The sequence below is a fragment of the Gorilla gorilla genome, chromosome 13 (assembly GCF_029281585.2).
Source record: "Gorilla gorilla gorilla isolate KB3781 chromosome 13, NHGRI_mGorGor1-v2.1_pri, whole genome shotgun sequence".
In the NCBI taxonomy this organism is placed as follows: domain Eukaryota; kingdom Metazoa; phylum Chordata; class Mammalia; order Primates; family Hominidae; genus Gorilla; species Gorilla gorilla.
The window spans coordinates 133411128-133430646 of record NC_073237.2 but is presented as its reverse complement, the minus strand read 5'-3'; the positions used below and the strand labels follow the sequence as shown (position 1 = coordinate 133430646).

Below are 19519 nucleotides of genomic sequence, written 5' to 3'. Positions count from 1 at the left end.
TGCAGGCCTGCGTGTGTGGGTTGGGAAGGGTGGGGAGGATGGGCCCATCAGGTGGGTTAGCGCTCCAGAAGGCCCTGCCCCTCAGGCACAGGTGCTGGCGGGGGGTGGCTGGGTTGGTCTGGAGGAGGGAAACTGAGGCAGGGTGGTTCACCGTGGTTCACTGTCCCCCCCATCCCACCCTCAGGGGTTGCTCCCGGCCCCCTTCCCCTTAGCCTTCATCTTCCCGTCCACCTGCCCTCTCTAAGCCTCCTTCACCCCTTGCTGCCCACGTGGGGCCTGCAGCAGCCTGGGCTGGGCTGTCTCCGTGTCATGGAAGGGACAGCGAGGGCTTCCAGGAAGAGGCGACCTCCAGGAGGAGACTGAAGTCTGTGAAGATTCCTTAAGGGAAGGGCATCCCAGCCAGAGGGCAGGGCACAGGCCAAGGCCCCAGGGAGGCAGGACCCGGAAGCTTTGAGGCTCATCAGCGGTGGAGCCTGGCACACTGTGGGCAGGAGATGGGGGAGGGGCATGAATGGCCCCCAGAGCTCACGCCCCGTGATCTGGGCCAAGTTCAGACTCTTGCCTTAGGCCATTTCAAGGCTCCTCAGGAGGGTAGAGGGTGGACTCAGTGAGGGCTGGTGCCACATGGGGGACAACAGGGGAGGGGCCCATGGGCTTGAGGGCACTGGGTGGGCTGGGCCAACACATCCACTTGGGTTCCTATGAGACGCTCACCGTGGCCACCTGAGAGGCAGTGGGATGGCCATGCTGGAGTCCCTGAGAGGCTGGGTCACTGGGGTGAAGCTGTCCTGGGCCCTGGGGGCGGTTAGCTCTGGAAGAACCGAGAGGAACACCGGCTCACTGGAGGGGCTGGTGTGGGCTTGGTGGTCGGCCAAGGGAAACGCGTGGGGGAGCCGCCAGAAGGCAGGAGGCCGCAGCAGCCTCCGTCCTGCAACTGTAGGGGCTGAATCATGGCAGAAAGAGGTCGAGAAAGGAACACGCCCCAGCCGAGGCCCAGGGAGACCCTGCGCACAGGATCAGGCCAGGCTGGACCTGGACAGCCGCCCGCAGACTGACACAGTTCACGGGGGCATCGTCTCTAGAGGTTTCATTGTGATGATGTGTAATGCAGCATTGAAAGCAAACACACCACCCAGCATCTTCCTCAGAACATTTTCCGCCGAGCACGGTGGCTCACGCCTGTAATCCCAGCACTTCGGGAGGCCGAGGCAGGTGGATCATCTGAGGTCAGGAGTTCGAGACCAGCCTGGCCAACATGGTGAAACCCCATCTCTACTAAAACTACAAAAATTAGCTGGGTGTGGTGGTGGGCGCCTGTAATCCCAGCTGCTCGGGAGGCTGAGGCAGAAGAATCACTTGAACCTGGCAGGTAGAGGCTGCAGTGAGCCGAGATCGTGCCATTGCACTCCAGCCTGGATGACAGAGTGAGACTCTGTCTCAAAATAACAGCAAAAAGAACATTTTAAACTTTCAGAAAAGTTGCGAGAATAGCAGAGCACACGCCACGTCTTCAGCCGATGCGCCTGTGAAATCTTGCCACACGTGCCGTCGCTTTACCCACTTTTGTGCTGCCCCATGTGAAAGCAAGCAGCTGTGACCTGCCAGCCCCGGCCCTGCAGCCTCCTTCCCCCAAGAGCCAGGGTAGCCCAGAGTTAACAAGGGGTACAGCAAGGCTTTTCAGGGCCCCGGTGGCCCAGGCATGCCCTTTATTTTTATTTATTATTATTATTTGTTTGAGACGGAGTCTCGCTCTCTTGCCCAGGCTGGAGTGCAGTGGCACAATCTTGGCTCACTGCAAGCTCCGCCTCCCGGGTTCACGCCATTCTCCTGCCTCAGCCTCCTGCGTAGCTAGGACTACAGGCACCCACCACCACGCCTGGCTGATTTTTTTTTTTTTTTTTTTTTTTTTTTTTGTATTTTTAGTAGAGATGAGGTTTCACCATGTTGGCCAGGCTGGTCTCTAACTCCTGACCTCAGGTGATTGCCCAGCCTCAGCTTCCCAACGTGCTGGGATGACAGGTGTGAACCACCACGCCTGACCAATTTTTGTATTTTTAGTAGAGATGGGGTTTCACCATGTTGGCCAGGTTGGTCTCGTGTAGGGACCAGCCCCACAGGGTCGGTGGGTCTCTCCCCGTGTTCGGCGACGAGAGAGTGTAGAAATAAAGACACAAGACAAAGAGATAAGAGAAAAGACAGCTGGGTCCTCGGGACCACTACCACCAATGTGCAGAGACCGGTAGCGGCCCCGAATGTCTGGCTGTACTGTTATTTATTGGATACAAGGCAGAAGGGGCAGGGTAAAGAGTGTGAGTCATCTCCAATGATAGGTAAGGTCACGTGGGTCACGTGTCCACTGGACAGGGGGCCCTCCCCTGCCTGGCAGCCAAGACAGAGAGGGAGAGAGGAGACAAAGAGAAAGACAGCTTATGCCATTATTTCTGCATATCAGGGACTTTTAGTACTTTCACTAATTGACTACTGCTATCTAGAAGGCAGAGCCAGGTGTACAGGATGGAACATGAAGGCGGACTAGGAGCGTGACCACTGAAGCACAGCATCGCAGGGAGACGGTTAGGCCTCCGGATAACTGCGGGCGGGTCTGACTGATGTCAGGCCCTCCACAAGAGGTGGAGGAGCAGAGTCTTCTCTAAACTCCCCCGGGGAAAGGGAGACTCCCTTTCCCTGTCTGCTAAGTAGCGGGTGTTGTTCCTTGACACTCTTCGCTACCGCTAGACCACGGTCCGCCTGGCAACGGGCATCTTCCCAGACGCTGGCGTCACGGCTAGACCAAGGAGCCCTCTGGTGGCCCTGTCCGGGCGTAACAGAAGGCTCGCACTCTTGTCTTCTGGTCACACCTCACTATGTCCCCTCAGATCCTATCTCTGCATGGCCTGGTTTTTCCTAGGCTGTGATTATAGAGCGAGGATTATAATAATATTGGAATAAAAAGTAATTGCTACAAACTAATGATTAATGATATTCATATATAATCATATCTAAGATCTATATCTGGTATAACTATTCTTGTTTTATATTTTATTATACTGGAACAGCTCATGTCCTCTGTCTCTTGCCTCGGCGCCTGGGTGGCTTGCCGCCCACAGTCTCGAACTCCTGACCTCAGGTAATCGCCCAGCCTCGGCCTCTCAAAGTGTTGGGATTACAGACGTGAGCCACCGTGCCCAGCCAATTTTTGTATTTTTAGTAGAGATGGGGTTTCACCATGTTGGCCAGGCTGGTCTCGAACTCCTGACCTCAGGTGATCGCCCAGCCTTGGCCTCTCAAAGTGTTGAGATTACAGGTGTGAGCCACCACGCCTGACCAATTTTTGTATTTTTAGTAGAGATGGGGTTTCACCATGTTGGCCAGGCTGGTCTCAAACTCCCGACCTCAGGTGATCTCCCAACCTTGGCCTCCCAAAGTGCTGGGATGACAGGTGTGAGCCACTGCGCCCGGCCCTAGGCATGCTCTTTACAGTTTTTCCAAAAAACCAGGATCAGCCAGGTGCTGTGGCTCAGGCCTGTCATCCCAGCACTTTGGGAGGCTGAGGTAGACAGATCACCTGAAATCAGGAGTTCAGCTTGGCCAACATGGCGAAACCTCATCTCTACTAAATATACAAAATTAGCTGGGCATTGTAGCGCCTGTAATCCCAGCTACATGGGAGACTGAGGCAGGAGAATCACTAGAATCTGGGAGGTGGAGATTGCAGTGAGCTGAGATTGTGCCACTGCGCTCCAGCCTGGGTGACAGAGTGAGACTCTGTCTCAAAAAAAAAAAAAAAAAAAGAAAAAGAAAAGGCTGGGCGTGGTGGCTCACACCTGTAATCCCAGCACTTTGAGAGGCCGAGGCAGGTGGATCACCTGAGGTTGGGAGTTCAAGACCAGGCTGACCAATATGGAGAAACCCTGTCTCTACTGAAAATACAAAATTAGCCGGGTGTGGTGGCACAGGCCTGTAATCCCAGCTACTTGGGAGGCTGAGGCAGGAGAATCGCTTGAACCTGGGAGGTGGAGGTTGCGGTGAGCTGAGGTTGTGCCACTGCATTCCAGCCTCGGCGACAGAGCGAGACTCTGTCTCAATAAAAAAAAAAAAAAAGGAAATAAAAATCCAGGATCCAACCAGGAGGCACTCCTTGTGTCTTGCTGCCTTCCCCGGGGCCCCTCTGAGCCGTCCCCAGCCTTGGCGTTCTTGCCCTTCCACGGGGACAGGCTCCGCAGGCCCAGGCTGAGCTCTGGATGTGTCTTCATCCAGACACATCTGGCCGGATGCAGGTTGGACATTTTTGGCCGAAGCAGCACTGGGACACGCTGTGTCGGTCACCTCCAGGTGTCCATCTGTCCCTCAGCAGGTGATGCTGAATGTGGCTGCCTGGTTGAGGCCCAGTTCTCCCTCCCTTAGATGTGGGAACGCAATCTGGGTGCTGTGTGGCCGAGCCCCCCGACCCCCATCACCCAGGGCCAGCAGCTGCAAAATGGCCATTTCCTGCCTCTATTCCATTTCTGCATCTACTGGCTGGCATTTTTCTCTCACCAAGGGCCCCTCCACTTTAAAAAATCGATCAGTACAGACTTGCAGGTTTAAAAAAATTAATGTGTTAACATGCATTACTGTCATCTTTTAATTACTTATTTTGAGACAGGGTCTTGCTCTGTCACCCAGGCTGGAGTGTGGTGGTGCAATCATAGCTCACTGCAGCCTCCAACTCCTGGGCTCAAGTGATCCTCCTGCCTCAGCCTCCTTACAGGCATGTGCCACCACACATGACTAATTTTTATTTTTATTTTTGTATAGATAGGGTCTTGCTATATTGCCCAGGCTGGTCTTCAACTCCTGAGCTCAAGGGATTCTCCCACTTCAGCCTCCCAGAGTGTTGGGATTACAGGGGTGAGCCACTGCATCTGGCTCTTTTAAAATTTTTTGATGGTGGTAAAATCTATGTAACATTTATCACGTTAACCATTCATAACGCACAATCCACTGTTGTCTTATGCTCAGATTGCCTGAGGTCCAGCCAGCAGTGCCCCTCCAGCAGGCGCCCCTCCAGCACGGCTTCTGTGTCTTCGTAACCAGCTCCTGATGTGTTTTGAGTGCATCCCTGCCTTCCCTGCCCCACACCTGGACAGGCTCTCCAAGGAGCCTGTCTCAGTCCGACCAGGACTGCTGTGCAAAGGACCCTGGATGGGTGGCATTCATGCCTCACAGCTCTGGAGGCTCGAAGTCCGAGGTCAGGACGCCAGCATGGCTGGGTTCTGGCGAGGGCTCTTCTGGGTGGTGGACTTCCTTTGACTCCTCACCTGGCAGAAGGAGCGAGGGAGCTCTCCGGGGTCCCTTTTATGAGGGCGCTGATTCTGGTCATCTCGAGGGTGTCACCTTCATGACCTACCCACCTCCAAAAGACCCTGCTTCTTTTTTTTTTCTTTTTTTTTTTTTTTTGAGTCTCGATCTGTCACCAGGCTGGAGTGCAGTGGCGCAATCTCGGCTCACTGCAAGCTCCGCCTCCTGGGTTCACGCCATTCTCCTGCCTCAGCCTCCTGAGTAGCTGGGACTACAGGCGCCCAACACCACGCCCGGCTAATTTTTTGTATTTTTAGTAGAGACGGGGTTTCACCATGTTAGCCAGGATGGTCTTGATCTCCTGACCTTGTGATCCGCCCGCCTCGGCCTCCCAAAGTGCTGGGATTACAGGCGTGAGCCACCGTGCCCGGCCAACCCCACTTCTTAATACCATCACCTTGCAGGAGACAGGGTTTTGTTTTGTTTTTTTTTTAAGACAGAGTCTCGCTTTGTCACCCAGGCTGGAGTGCAATGGAGTGATCTCGGCTCACTGGAAACTTTGCCTCCCAGGTTCAAGCGATTCTCCTGCCTCAGCCTCCCGAGTAGCTGGGATTACAGGCATGTGCCACCACGCCCGGCTAATTTTGCATTTTTAGTAGAGACAGGGTTTCTCCATGTTGGTCTGGCTGGTCTGGAACTCCCAACCTCAGGTGATCCACTCACCTCGGCCTCCCAAAGTGCTGGGATTACAGGCGTGAGCCACCGTGCCTGGCCTAGGGGCCAGGGTTTCAACACACAAATTTTGGGGAGGACACATTCAGTCCCTAGCAGAACCCTGGTTCCTTTTAGGGAAGATGGGCTTTGGGACCAGAATCTGAGCTCTGGTCTGCACACTGCTCCCGAGGTCACGCCGCCCCCGAGGTCTCGCCGCCCCCGAGGTCTCGCCGCTCCCGAGGTCTCACTGCTTCTAGGCTCTCTCCATGCACAGAGCAGATAAATCTCTGCACAAGTTTCCAACAATACCCCAATGCCCCCAGCCCTCCGGCCCCCCAAACAGGTGTGTGTCTCCCTTCAGAAAAGAGCTGCTCAAATGTCACTGGGGTGTGGCCCTGTGCAGGCCGAGGCAGGAGGATCACTGGAGCCCGGGAGGTGGAGGCTGCAGTGAGCTATGACTGCGCCATTGCACTCCAGCCTGGGCGACAGAGTGAAACCCTGTCTCAAAAAAAAAAAAAAAAAAAAAAAAAAAGAGCCCCTTGGAAGGGGCCTACAGGGAGGGGTGTTGGGGAGGGAAAGAGTTCTAACCCACCAGTCAGTCAGTCAGTCCCAGAGCAGCAGCCCCGGGACCTCAGCTTGGGCCCCTCTAATGCTGGCTCTGTGAATCAGGAGCAGGGGCTGCAGGGGATGGGAGGTTTAGGGATAACCCCGTGGCCTGGGGGACCAGGGTCTAGTTAAGGTTAGTGGCTGTGATACTGTTCTTACTTCAAAACATTACGAAATTGTGGCAGAAAATGTGGTATTACAAAAATGTGGTAGAAAATGCAAACAGTGTGGACAGACAGGAATCAAAACTGAAAGCCTGTTTCTGCCTGTCAGGGGTCATCCCACAGACAGCTCCTTGCGTCTTTTTTCAGCTCTGTTCAAGCAGAGACTCAGAATGACAGATCCTAATGCTGATTTTCTTCAATTTCCTGGCTTCTCCCTGCTTTATTTATTAGCTTGCTAGCGCTGCCATGCAAAGGACCACAAAGTGAGAGGTTTAAAACAACAGAAACTGACTCTGGGAGGCAGAGGTGGGCGGATCACCTGAGGTCAGGAGTTTGAGACCAGCCCGGCCAACATGGTGAAACCCCGTCTCTATTAAAAATACAAAAATTAGCCAGTCGTGGTGGTGGGCGCCTGTAATCCTAGCTACTCGGGAGGCTGGGACAGGAGAGTCGCTTCAGCCCGCGAGGCGCGGGTTGCAATGAGCCGAGATTGAGCCATTGCACTCCAGCCTGGGTGACAGTGAGACTCCATCTTAAAACAACAACACCGCGGGGCGCGGTGGCTCACGCCTGTAATCCCAGCACTTTGGGAGGCCGAGGCGGGCGGATCATGAGGTCAGGAGATCGAGACCATCCTGGCTAACACAGTGAAACCCCGTCTCTACTAAAAATACAAAAATTAGCCAGGTGTGGTGGCAGGCGCCTGTAGTCCCAGCTACTCGGGAGGCTGAGACAGGAGAATGGCGTGAACCTGGGGAGGCGGAACTTGCAGTGAGCCGAGATCGTGCCACTGCACTCCAGCCTGGGTGACAGAGCGAGACTCCATCTCATTAAAAAAAAAAAAAAAACAGAAGCTCACTGCCTAGCAGTCTGGAGGTCAGACACGGAGACCAAGGCTTGGGCAGGGCTGCTTCCTCCCGAGGGCCTTGGAGAGCATTCGCTTGGCTCCCAGGCTTATAGATGTGCCACCCTGATTTCTGCCTGCGTCTTAACGTGGCCCTACCTGTGCGTCTGTGTCCAAACTCGCCTTTCTATACTGACATCAGTCATATTGGATCAGGGCACATCCTACTCACCACATTTTAACTTGATAACTTCTATAAAGACCATATTTCAGCCAGGTGCGGTGGCTCACACCTGTAATCTCAGCATTTTGGGAGGCCGAGGTGGGTAGATTTCCTGAGGTCAGGAGTTCGAGACCAGCCTGATCAACATGGTGAAACCCTGTCTCTACTACAAATACAAGGGGAAAAAAAAAAAAAGCTCAGCGTGGTGACGTGCACCTGTAATCCCAGCTACTCCAGAGGCTGAGGAAGTAGAATTGCTTGAACCCAGGAGGCAGAAGTTGCAGTGAGCCGAGATTGCACCACTGCATTCCAGCCTGGGCAACAGAGCAAGACTCTGTCTCAAAAAAAATGTTAAAAAGCCCGTTTCCGCATAAGGTCACATTCTTTATTTTTTTTCCAAGACGGAGTCTTGCTCTGTTTCCCAGGCTGGAATGCAGTGGCATTATCTCTGCTCACTGCAACTCTGTCTCCCGGGTTCAAGCAATTCTCCTGCCTCAGCCTCCCGAGTAGCTGGGATTACAGGTGCCTGCCACTATGCCTGGCTAATTTTTGTATTTTTAGTAGAGACGGGGTTTCACCATGTTGGTCAGGCTGGTCTCAAACTCCTGACCTCAGGTGATCCACCCCCCTCGGCCTCCCAAAGTGCTGGGATTACAGGCATGAGTCACCGTGCCCGGCCCATATAAGGTCACATTCTGAGGCACTAGGGGTTAGGACTCCAGCCTAAGAATTTAAATTTAAGGGGACACAAGCCAGGCCATTTACCTAATCTCAGGCCCTCCCTGCAGTGGGCATGCATGGAGTCACCTTTTCCGTCCTTCTCCCTGGACACAACTGGAGTCTCCCATAGACAGGGTGGTGGCCGTGCCACAGAGCCACGCCATGCCACGCCACGCAGTGGGGCAGCCAGCACTCACTTGCCCTTCACAGGGAAACCGGCCGGGCGTGGCAGCTCGCGCCTGTAGCTCCAGCACTGTGGGAGACCAAGGCAGGTGGGTCACTTGAGCCCATGAGGTAGAGACCAGCCTGGGCAACATGGCAGGACCCTGTTTCTAGTAAGCCACCGGGCTGATTCCCAGGTGGTGAGGGCACAGGGGAGTGTTGGATGGCCACCGCCGCTCCACAGTCCACAGCCCATGCCCACAGAAGGCAGTGGGGCCGCTGCGGCGATGAACCTAGTCTTGTTGGTTTGTTTCTTGAGATGGGCATGAGGTGAATGGTCTTCCTGTGTCTTTTCTTTTTCCTTCTGAGCCACCGGTTCACGGCCTCTGTCCATGCCGTCATTTTTCCTGTGGGTTTGTGAGGGTGCGTCTGTCGGTGTTAAAGACACAGGATGCCAGGGCAGCAGAGGGGGCTGGGGGCCTGGGGTTTCTCTGTGGTTGGCCATTTGCCTGCCAGGGATGTGGGAAACCAGCGAGCGGAGCTATAACCACAGTGTCGAGAAAGAGCCGAAATACTAGGGCTTGGAATCGAGGTGGAGGCCGGATGGAGGGAAATTGAGGTTCAGGACACCAAAGGATGGGGCAGCCACATGATATTTCCAAGGCTCTGTGTCCAGGAGCCCCGACCGGCGTGGTATCCAGAGAAGCATCAGGCTGGGCTGACTGGGGCAGCACTGGAGTGTGTTCCGCCGGGGACGGGTGAGGGGCCCGTACCAAGGCCCTGGGGAGAAGGTGAGCAGGAAAGCAGTGCCACCTCAGCTGCCCTGTCCAGGCTCGTGAGGCACCACACTGCCTGGGGGAGGTGTGGCCAGGCCAATCCTGTGGGCACCCCGGGTCTCTGGGTGGAGTCTCCCCTCGGTGTACCTCCCTGGGGCTGCACCCTAAAGCGTCAGGGCCAGGTGGGAGGAAGGCACAGTTGGCGACCCCAAAGGGCCAGACTGAATTGTGGGTTCCAATCACGCCAGGAGGCTCAGCGCAGGCTCACACCTGTGGACCACCACCCTCCCCTGGCCTCTTTCTTCCAGCCACACAGGCTGTGGCTTCTAACCCCTCTCCTGCTGCTTCTTTTTAAAGGTTAAGGGGTGGGGGTAAGAAACCTGCACTGAGCGCCAGTGGGAGGGATGGGAGGTGGGGTGGAGACCTGCACTGCCGGCCAAACACCAAAGCCAGGCTGGCCTCCCCGCCCTGTTGCGGGCAGGTCTGGAATTTGAGCCCTGCCCTGAGCGGGGAGGGCCCTGTCCGACTGCTCCGTAGCTGGGAAGGGGCGGCTCCCCCAGGTGGGCTTATCACCCTCCCGATGCCCTGGTGCTGCAGATGGGGAACTGAAGCCAGGCTGGGCAGGCCATTTCTCCTGCTCACCCACACCCACTGGCTTTCTGGGCTGGGAGCCCTGACAAGGGTTATTTGCCGAAGGGAGAGCCATAGGGCAGGGTCTGAGCTGGGTTCACAGTGGAGGTGGTCCTGACCCAGAGCCGCCCCCTTCCCAGGTGACACCCCCTGCACCCTTCTGGCCTGTAGGCTCTCCCTATGCCCCGCCCCCTGGTCTCCACCCACCACGCTGGCTCCCAGCACACTCAGTACCGGGTGGGCGGATCTCCGTGCACACCAGGCTCAAGTCCAGGGCAGCCCCCCACACCATTCCGCCACCCTGAGGTCACACCCTCAGGCTCAGACACCCCAGGGCCGGGCTGGCGTTGCTCAGGCAGCTGGCTCTGCGCGCTGGGCAGCTTCATCTGCCCGCCTAGGTGGCTCCACGGGGCGGGCCCCTCGGCCAGGGAGGGCGGGGCGCACAGGGAGACTTAAAGAGCTCCCCAGGTCCCCACCCGCGCCTGACCGTGGCAGCTCCCACCATGGCGGAGACCAAGCTCCAGCTGTTTGTCAAGGTGCAGGGCGGACTCAGCTGCGGGGAGGGTGTCTGGGAGGAAGCGCTTTTCTGGGCTTTGCTTTCTGGGGCAGGCTGTGGGGTGGGCCTCCCAGTAATGTCTGAGCCCCTTCCTGTGGGTGGCTAAGGGGACTCAGGCAGCCCTACAGAGGCTGAGTAAAGTGGGACCCAGCGAGTCACCCAGAGAGGGGTCAGTGGCCCTGGTCCTGCTCCCAGCCTTGGCTCCTGGGCCCAGCCCAGTCTTCTGGAGGAGAGCTCCTTGGTGGGGAGGTACCAAGCAGGCTGCCAGCAGTGGAGCTTAAGGTCGGTGTTCCAGGATGGGGGCTGCTGGGCCAGGCAGCCCCATCAGCTCTCAGGTCGGGGACTGGGGTGGGGGGCTGATGTGCTGTTGGCCACAGTGCCTGTGAATCACTCAGAAAACAGCTTGTGGGGCCCACCCCACCCCTGCAACCAGCTTTTGGGGACTGAGCCCAGGGGCCTGGCCTCTGTCCAGGCTCTGATAAGATTCCAGGGGCCAAGCCTGCCCCAGGCCTCAAGGCTCCCAGCAGCTCTTCCCCCCTCCCCACGTCCTGGGGACCAAGTCAAGGGCCCTCACTGGGCACTTGGAAGTCGCGCCGACCAAGCTGGAGCCCTGGCGTCCCTCCAATCCCACTGGCAGTGGGAGGCGGGTCCCGCCCAGCCTGGTGGCAGGATGCCTGGGTCTGCTCCCAGCCCTGACCACCCCCCCCCGGCTCCACCCACCCAGGCGAGTGAGGACGGGGAGAGCGTGGGTCACTGCCCCTCCTGCCAGCGGCTCTTCATGGTCCTGCTCCTCAAGGGCGTACCCTTCACCCTCACCACGGTGGACATGCGCAGGTGAGGCCCCATCATGTGGACCCCCGCCTGGCCTCGCACACTGGTGGGCCGGCCTCCTCCCACCCCGCTGCTGCCCGCAGGTCCCCGGACGTGCTGAAGGACTTCGCCCCCGGCTCGCAGCTGCCCATCCTGCTCTATGACAGCGACGCCAAGACAGACACGCTGCAGATCGAGGACTTTCTGGAGGAGACGTTGGGGCCGCCCGAGTGAGAGCCCCGGCAGTGTGGGAGGGGAAAAGAGGGGGGCCCAGGGAGGACGCGCGCAGGACAGAGCCCAGGAAGGCGCTGTGGGGGTACTGTGGGGCCGGGACGGGGCTGCCCCCAGTCTAATGGAGTCCCACCCTCTCATCCCGCAGCTTCCCCAGCCTGGCGCCTCGTTACAGGGAGTCCAACACCGCCGGCAACGACGTTTTCCACAAGTTCTCCGCGTTCATCAAGAACCCGGTGCCCGCGCAGGACGAAGGTGAAGCGGGGTCAGGGGGTTGGGTGCCCAGGCGGGAGGGCGCCCTGGGCCTGGTCCTCACCGCGCCGCCTGCCCCCTAGCCCTGTACCAGCAGCTGCTGCGCGCCCTCGCCAGGCTGGACAGCTACCTGCGCGCGCCCCTGGAGCACGAGCTGGCGGGGGAGCCGCAGCTGCGCGAGTCCCGCCGCCGCTTCCTGGACGGCGACCGGCTCACGCTGGCCGACTGCAGCCTCCTGCCCAAGCTGCACATCGTCGACGTGAGCACGGAGGGTGGGCGGGCGGGAGGGTGACCGCGGCGCGCCTGGGGGACGGCAGGTCCTGACCGCGCCCCGCGATCCTGCCCGCAGACGGTGTGCGCGCACTTCCGCCAGGCGCCCATCCCCGCGGAGCTGCGCGGCGTCCGCCGCTACCTGGACAGCGCGCTGCAGGAGAAAGAGTTCAAATACACGTGTCCGCACAGCGCCGAGATCCTGGCGGCCTACCGGCCCGCCGTGCACCCCCGCTAGCGCCCCACCCCGCGTCTGTCGCCCAATAAAGGCATCTTTGTCGGGAGTGAGGGTGTCCTGACATCTGAGGGGCCAGAGGTCTCGTGATCACTTCCCATCCCCAAACCCCAGGGTGGGACGCTCAGCCCGATAGCGGAGAACCACAGAGGCAGGAGCGCCGGGGGTCGGGCCGGTCCCATCCTCCATGCTAAGAAGGCGCAGACTCCAGGCCTCCTGCAACCGGTGGCCTCAGGGATCTCCAGGACCGGATTGGGCTCCCAAACCAGTCAGGCCGGGGTGGGGCGGGGTGCCCCAGGTGGATGGGGGCTGGCACATTCCTCAATCCTGTCCCGGGGCAGGCGCTCCCCTCCCCGCAGGGCACTTCCAGTGTCTCAGGGTCTGCACGGGACTTCTATCTGCATCCTCCCACGGGGCTCCGTGCCCTACCTGGGTGCGGCCTGGGAGGGTGGGAACAAAGTTCTAAGCCTTGGGGAGCCCTGGCCCTGCCTGGCTGGGCCCCTCTCCGCTCCTGGGCTGGCAGGGCTGGAATAGCTGGACGGTCTGAGAGTGCTCACCTCCCTCCGGCCCAGCAAGGAAGTCTCCAGGGAGCTGAGAGGCTGCAGCATCTGTTCACATCCTGTGGCCCCACTCCCAGAACACAGGCCCAGGGGTGTTCCCTGATCCCTTCCCAGGCCAGTGCCAGGAGTCAGAGCCCCACCAGAGCCTCCAACCAAGGGAGCCCTTTATTTGACAGGGAAGGAATTTGAGGAGCCGTCTTAGTCCTGGCCCAGGACAGGCAGGTGGAGGTGGTGGCGGGGGGTCTCTGATGGGGGCCTCGAAGACTGCCTCTCTCCCCTCACAGGCGGACTCCCCGCGGGGCCACGCTTGTGCTGCACCTTCAGGTCTCATCGAAGTCCACGCCACCAGCTGGTTTCTTACTGGGAGGGAAGAGGGGTGTCACTATGGCACTATGGTGTGGAGAAAGGGGTGGGGTCCAGGATTGGGACCTGGGAGCAGGAAGGGGCCTGTGGGAGGGTACCTCTTGAACCCGGGGTTGATGAGCGACTCTCCTGGACACCGCCTCCTGACTCCAGGTCCAGGGCCACCTCTCTGGGGATCTGGGTCTGGGGGAAAACAGGACAGGGGCAGCTCCTGAACCTGGCAGCATCCCAACCACAACCGTCTCCGAATAGATAGGCATTCTCTCTGGAGCGTGAGTCTTGTTTGGGGGGAAACTGAGTGCCAGGTTAAAGAGCATAGCCCTACTTGAGTCACAGGCGGACATGCCTTACCTGGTAAGAAGAGCTGAGGCCCTGCAGGCCGGGGGCTCTTCCTCGGGCTGACGGCTGTCTCTTCTGCAGCTGGGGAGGAAAGCCCATGGGAACCCCACTCAGTGCCAGGAGTGGGGGCAAGAGCAGGGGACCCCAGTGAAGGTATGAGGTGCCCACCCCCAATCCTACCTGCCAGTCGCCGCTCTAGGCTCCACACGCGTTTTGCCAGGCCCAGTGTCAGCGCCTGCAGTCTGGGGGCTGCCTCTGGGCCTGGTACCTTGGAGAGGTCAAAGGCCAGTGCCGAGGGCCCCCCTGAAAGCGTCAGGGATGCTCTGTCCTCCTGCAGAGTCAGAGCCACAGCTTGCTGCTCACAGGCTGCCCTGGGAGAGGAGAGGTGCGGAGAGCTGTGGCAGACCCTCCTCCTCCCCACCCGTCCTTCCTCCCTGCTTGGGTCTCACCTGAACCGGGGGGTGATCTCCTCAGCCGCACTCAGGCCAAAACGGGCTTTCTAGAGAGCACAGGGGCTTGTCACCAGCTGCCTGGAACCCGAGGCCCACTGGGAGCACCCGAAACCTGCCCGACCCCAGAGCCACTTGGGACCACTAGCCAATGTGAGGACTACAGCTACAGGGCGGGCAGAGGGTGTCAGAGCCTTCTGGGGAATCCTAGATGTCTGTCACCCCATAGACGATCTGCACTGCAAGGAGGGGTGTGGCGGCTCCCAGACCCGCCCAGTTACCCACGAGGGCTGCCAGGCTGTCCGGCGTGAAGCAGGTGCTCCAAAGCTCCGCGGCGTCGGTCACGCTGGGGGAGAAGGCCTGTCAGGCGGGGCCGCCCGCGGAGCTCCCTGCACCCCTACCTCCCCGCGGACCCCTACTCACTAGAGGTTGAAGCCGCCGCGGTCCCCCTCCCCGCTTTCCTCCCCTTCGCAGTAGCACACGAAGCGGGGCGGCTCGGGGCCCGGCGGCAGCGTGCAGAGCGGCGGCGACGGCGGATCCATGGCGCCGGGCGAGCGGGAACCCGGCGGGGCGGGGCTTGGGCGCCGGGAGGGGCGGGGCTGTGCGGGCTCAGGGCTCCTGCGCGGAAGAACGACTTCCGGAGCCGGGTGCAGGCCAGTCGCGGGCTTAGGGAGCTTGCGCGGGGCGGAGTCTGGTTGGGGGCGGGGTCTGTATGTGGAGGCGGGGTTAGGGGCGGGGTTACGAGGGTTGGGGGGATTCGGGGCGGGGCTAAAGGCACAGGCCGGGCTGCGCGGACCCGGTACCCGCGCGGGCTTCAGGCGACTAGAGGCCGAGTTTAGTGCGCGGGGCGGGCCGGAGCAGGGCGTCCTGGGTCAGGGATCCAGAGGCCCTGCCCCCAGCGCTGGCCTCGCCGGTCGTGGGCTCCACGGCGCGATCCCGGGTTCTGGCCCTCGCGCCCGCGAGCAGCCCCACTCGAACCTCGCCCCCTCCCGCCCCCGCCCCGGCTCCACGTCCAGCCGATTCCAGGTTCCCTCGGTGGCTCTGCGGATACATCCTGGAGCCCCGCCCTTCCATCATCTTCACACACAAACGGGAAGCTTCCTAACTCTAATTGTAAGAAGTTACGGTTGGTCCGGCAAGGTGGCTCACGCCTGTAATCCCAGCACTTTGGGAGGCCGAGGCGGGCAGATTGCCTGAGGTCAGGAGTTCGAGACCAGTCTGGCCAACATGGTGAAACCTCGTCTCTACTAAAAATACAAAAAAATTAGTCAGGTGTGGTGGCGCACGCCTGTGAGGCAGGGGAATTGCTTGAACCACGGAGGTGGAGGTTGCAGTGAGCTGAGATCGCGCCACTGCGTTCCAGCCTGGGCAACAGAGCGAGACTCCGTCTCAAACAAACAAAAAAAGAAGTCACAGTACAGAGCGATCTCCAGGGAAGAAGGCTTCTGCGCTCTCTGTCTCGCGCATGGTTTCCTCCAGCTCCTCCTACGTGCCTGTTGTCCTAGGCCTGGATATCGATCAACAGACAAGGTCTCTGACTCCCTGGAGCTTCTAGGATCCAATAGGAGAGACACCACACTCTCAGGCAGGGCCAAGCGCCAGGAGAAACTGCAGCGGGTGCTATGAGGGCAGGAGGAAGAGGATGGCTCCCACCAGGGACAGGGAGATCCCAGGCAGAGGCCTGGCCACATAAACAATGGTTCTGTTCAAGGCTTGGCAAGGCCAGGTTGGCAGCATGGTGCTGTGGGGAGGGCCAGTGGGTCTGTAAGCTATGCTTCCATATCGGAGTGCTCCCACAGCAAGCCTGACTCACCTCCTCCTGCTTCCCAGTTCACTCCCAGTCCTGGCTCCTGCCCCCTGGGCCTCTGCACATGCTGCTGTTTCTGCCTGGCACACACTTTCCCCAGACTCACAAGCTTCCTTTGGGTCTTTACTCAAAAGTCACTTTAGTGGGACCTTCCCTGGTGTTGTTCTGACATTTCAGCATGCTGCCCAGCTCTCACATCCCTCTCTCCTGTCATTTCCTTATTTTTCACACTTCTCACTGTAGAAAGTACACTTTGGCTTGCTTTATTCTGGCAGCTAGCCCCCTGTTATACCCTCCTGGGTTTAGACCTTTCTGCACTCCCCTGCCCTTGGGCTGGACTTAATTAATGACTTGCTTCTGGCAACTAGAATAGGACAAAATTGCTCTTGAATTGCTGGGTGTGACATGAGGCAGCCCTAAGGGGATGACCATGGCCAGCAAGGGAACTGGGAAGCTGACACCCCAGCTGAGCCTTCCCATGAGACCACATCATCGGCCGGCAGCTTGACCACAGCCTCCTGAAACTTTGTGCGAAAGGCCCAGAGTCCTGCCCGGCTGACACTGGGAGATAATGCACGCCTGCTGGTTAAGCAGCTGCATTTGGGGTAACCTGTCACTCTGCAGTAAGTGACCACCAGTACACTTATTTACCCTGCTTATTGTCCATCACCCCAGGAGGTCCACGAGGGCAGGGATTTCTGTCTGTTTTACCTGCCAGCGTATCCGTCTCTTCAGCGCTTACACAATGCCTGGCACATACAGACACTGAATAAACATTGTGGATGAGTGAATGGGGAGTGGTGGCTGTTGGAGGTTTAAGCAGGAGTGGATGGGAAGTGGCACGTCTGACTTATGTGTGTGAAGTCCGTATTCTGTGTGGTGAGGAGAGAGGACAGGGGCTGCAGAGGAGAGGGGTGGACCATGGGCTCGGACTGGAGGTGGAGAGAGGAGGAGACAAAGAACAATCAAGGATGGCCCCGGCATTTGGGAAGAGTGGAAAGGGGAGATTCATCCCCAAGATGACTGGGGTGGGGCAGGTTTGGAGAGGACTGGGGGGCCTCTTCTTTGTCATGTGAATTCTGAGATGCTGGCTGTAGCAGGCCCCAGATATCAGGCCCTAATCCCTGGGACCTGTGAAAGCTATTGCATATGGAAGATGCTGGGCACTGCATTCCAGCCTGGGCAACAGAGTGAGATCCTGTCTCCCCTTCCCCCCAAAAAAAGGAAAGAAAAGAAAGGGGTGTTTGCAGATATGCCCTTGAGACGGGGCGATTATCCTGGATTGCCCAGGGAGACCCTCAGTGCCATCTCAAGAGCCTTTTAAAATTGAGGCAGAGGAAGCTTTGAGACAGAAAAGAAGGCAGCGTGGCATGGAGGGAGGAACTGGAACGATGCAGCCCACAAGCCAAGGATTACAGGCTGCTATCAGAAGCCAGTGTTGTGACCAAGCGAGTTATACAGAAACGCCACACTTTGAGACAAATTAAAGAGTCCTTTATTAGCCGCGACTGAGAGGCAGCTAACGCTCAAAATTCTCTCAGCCCCCAGGAACGGGCTAGTTTTGTTTTTATACCGTGGTCTAAATAGGGGAGGGGGGATTTTAGCTGAAGCAATTTTTACGGAAGCAGAACTGGCAAAAAGTTAAAAAAATTAATTGGTTACAAATGCAGTTACAAAAAATAAACAGTTCCAGGTGCAGGGGCTTAAACTATCACAAAGAGATAAATGCAGGGGTTTTGGGTGCCATCCACCGCGCGTGTCCCCAGGAGCTGCTGGTGCAGCTTGCCTCAATGTCTTATCAGTAGGTGCATTCCTGGACGTGCTTTGAGTCAGTTTACACTAGCTATGCCTTCAGGGAGGAAGGTGAAAGGGGGCCGCAAGTGAAGAAACTAAAATGGAGTGTGTCCGGCTCTCTCTCTGCCAGGAGAGGGTCACTCAGGTGGAAACAAGGTAGGGTATCACACCAGAAGAGGCCAGGCCCAGTGGCTCATGCCTGTAATCCCAGTGCTTTGGGAGGTCAGAGTGGGAGGATTGCTTGAGGCCAGGAGTTCAAGGCCAGCCTGAGCAAGACAGCAAGACCCATCTCTCAAAAGAAAACATTAGCCAGGCATAGCGATGCATGCCTGTAGTCCCACCTACTTAGGAGGCTGAGGCAGGAGGACTGCTTGAGCCCAGAAGTTCAAGGCTTCAGTGATCTGATCGCGCCATAGTACTCTGGCCTGGACATCAGAGCAAGACTCTGTCTCAACAACAACAAAAAAAGACAAAGAAGCTAGAAGAGGCAAGGAAGGTTTCTCCCCTAGAGCCCTCGGAGGGAGCACAGCCCGGCTGATACCTCGACCCTATTAAACTGATTTTGAACTCTGGCTTCAAGCTAAAAGTCTGTGATAATTTGTGGCAGCTGTAGGAACTGACACAAGACCAGAAACAAAGATTAGTTCCAAAACATGACGAGAAAGCTGCAAAACCTTCATTTAACTAGCCTCAGGCCGGGTCTGTGTGGACCTCAGGTGTTTATTTTACACTTTGGCTCACATCCTAGTGTCATGTTCTGTTTCGTGGCTCACATCGGGCCAGCTTCATCTACTGGCAGCTTTTCCATTGGCTTCCACCACGTCCTTCTCTGAGATACTTTTTTTTTTTTTTGAGACGGAGTTTCGCTCTGTCGCCCAGGCTGGAGTGCAGTGGTGCGATCTTGGCTCACCACAACCTCTGCCTTCCAGGTTCAAGCCATTTTCCTGCCTCAGCCTCCCGAGTAGCTGGGACTACAGATGCCCACCACCACACCTGGCTAATTTTTGTATTTTTCAGTAGAGACAGGGTTTCTCCATGTTGGTCAGGCTGGTCTCGAACTCCCGACCTCCGACCTCCGACCTCAGGTGATCCGCCCACCTCGGCCTCCCAAAGCTCTGGGATTACAGGCATGAGCCACTGCACCCAGCCATGGGAGCAATTTTCTTTAATGTAGGATAGATTAATACAGTGTATGAGATATAAGGGTAGTGGAACTTTGCAAGCAGGAGAGGGATTACAAAGTCCCCACACACACACTTGAAGTCGGTGATGGAGGCAGAACAGGGGAGGGAAAGGGCTGACCTTTCCCAAGGCACAGAGCACCTGGAAGCTGGGCCGAAAAGAGGAGCAAAAGGTCCGGAGAACGAGCTCTAGGGGAGTGGGGGCCAGTCAAGTTTCGGGGTAGCAGAGGTCAACAACCAAGGGAGGTATTTGAGCAAGACTTCAGAGACGGGAGTGAGTGCGCTGAGTGGCACTGGGAGAAGGGCAGTCCAGGCAGGGGTGACCTGGGCAAAGGCCCTGAGACACGTGAGGGGCTGGCAGCAGGACGGAGGGAGGGGAGTGGGTGGTGGGTCAAAGGAAAGCCTAAAAGAGAAGACCTTGTTGGCCACCATCAAGACTTAGGCCTGAGGCCGGGCGTGGCGGCTCACGGCTGTAATCCCAGCACTTTGGGAGGCCGAGGTGGGTGGATCACCTGAGGTCAGAAGTTCAAGACCAACCTGGTCAACATGGTGA

General features: G+C 57.9%; 2 protein-coding genes across 3 annotated transcripts; one reads left to right on the top strand and one right to left on the bottom strand.

Moving 5' to 3' along the window:
• The first annotated feature begins 10518 nt into the window (after positions 1–10518).
• Positions 10519–12522, top strand: CLIC3 (chloride intracellular channel 3). Its single transcript, XM_004048912.5, has 6 exons — positions 10519–10655; positions 11400–11509; positions 11590–11715; positions 11865–11971; positions 12052–12227; positions 12318–12522. Exons 1-6 carry the CDS (start codon positions 10623–10625, stop codon positions 12474–12476), a joined length of 711 nt encoding a protein of 236 aa, XP_004048960.1. The 5' UTR covers positions 10519–10622; the 3' UTR covers positions 12477–12522.
• On the bottom strand, positions 12303–14852 carry PAXX (PAXX non-homologous end joining factor). 2 transcript variants are annotated; one of them, XR_002007351.3, is made up of 8 exons: positions 14608–14852; positions 14470–14530; positions 14185–14234; positions 13916–14106; positions 13748–13816; positions 13495–13579; positions 13031–13389; positions 12303–12392 (listed from the first exon to the last, which is right to left on the bottom strand). XR_002007351.3 is itself a non-coding variant. In XM_004048911.3 (7 exons), the coding sequence occupies exons 1-7, from the start codon at positions 14724–14726 to the stop codon at positions 13354–13356; spliced, it is 615 nt and encodes a 204-aa protein (XP_004048959.1). In that variant the 5' UTR covers positions 14727–14818; the 3' UTR covers positions 13181–13353. The 2 variants fall into 2 exon arrangements, 1 of the variants encoding a protein (XP_004048959.1); XM_004048911.3 differs by lacking the exon at positions 12303–12392 and having other exon boundaries at positions 13181–13393; positions 14608–14818.
• Positions 14853–19519: the final 4667 nt, after the last annotated feature.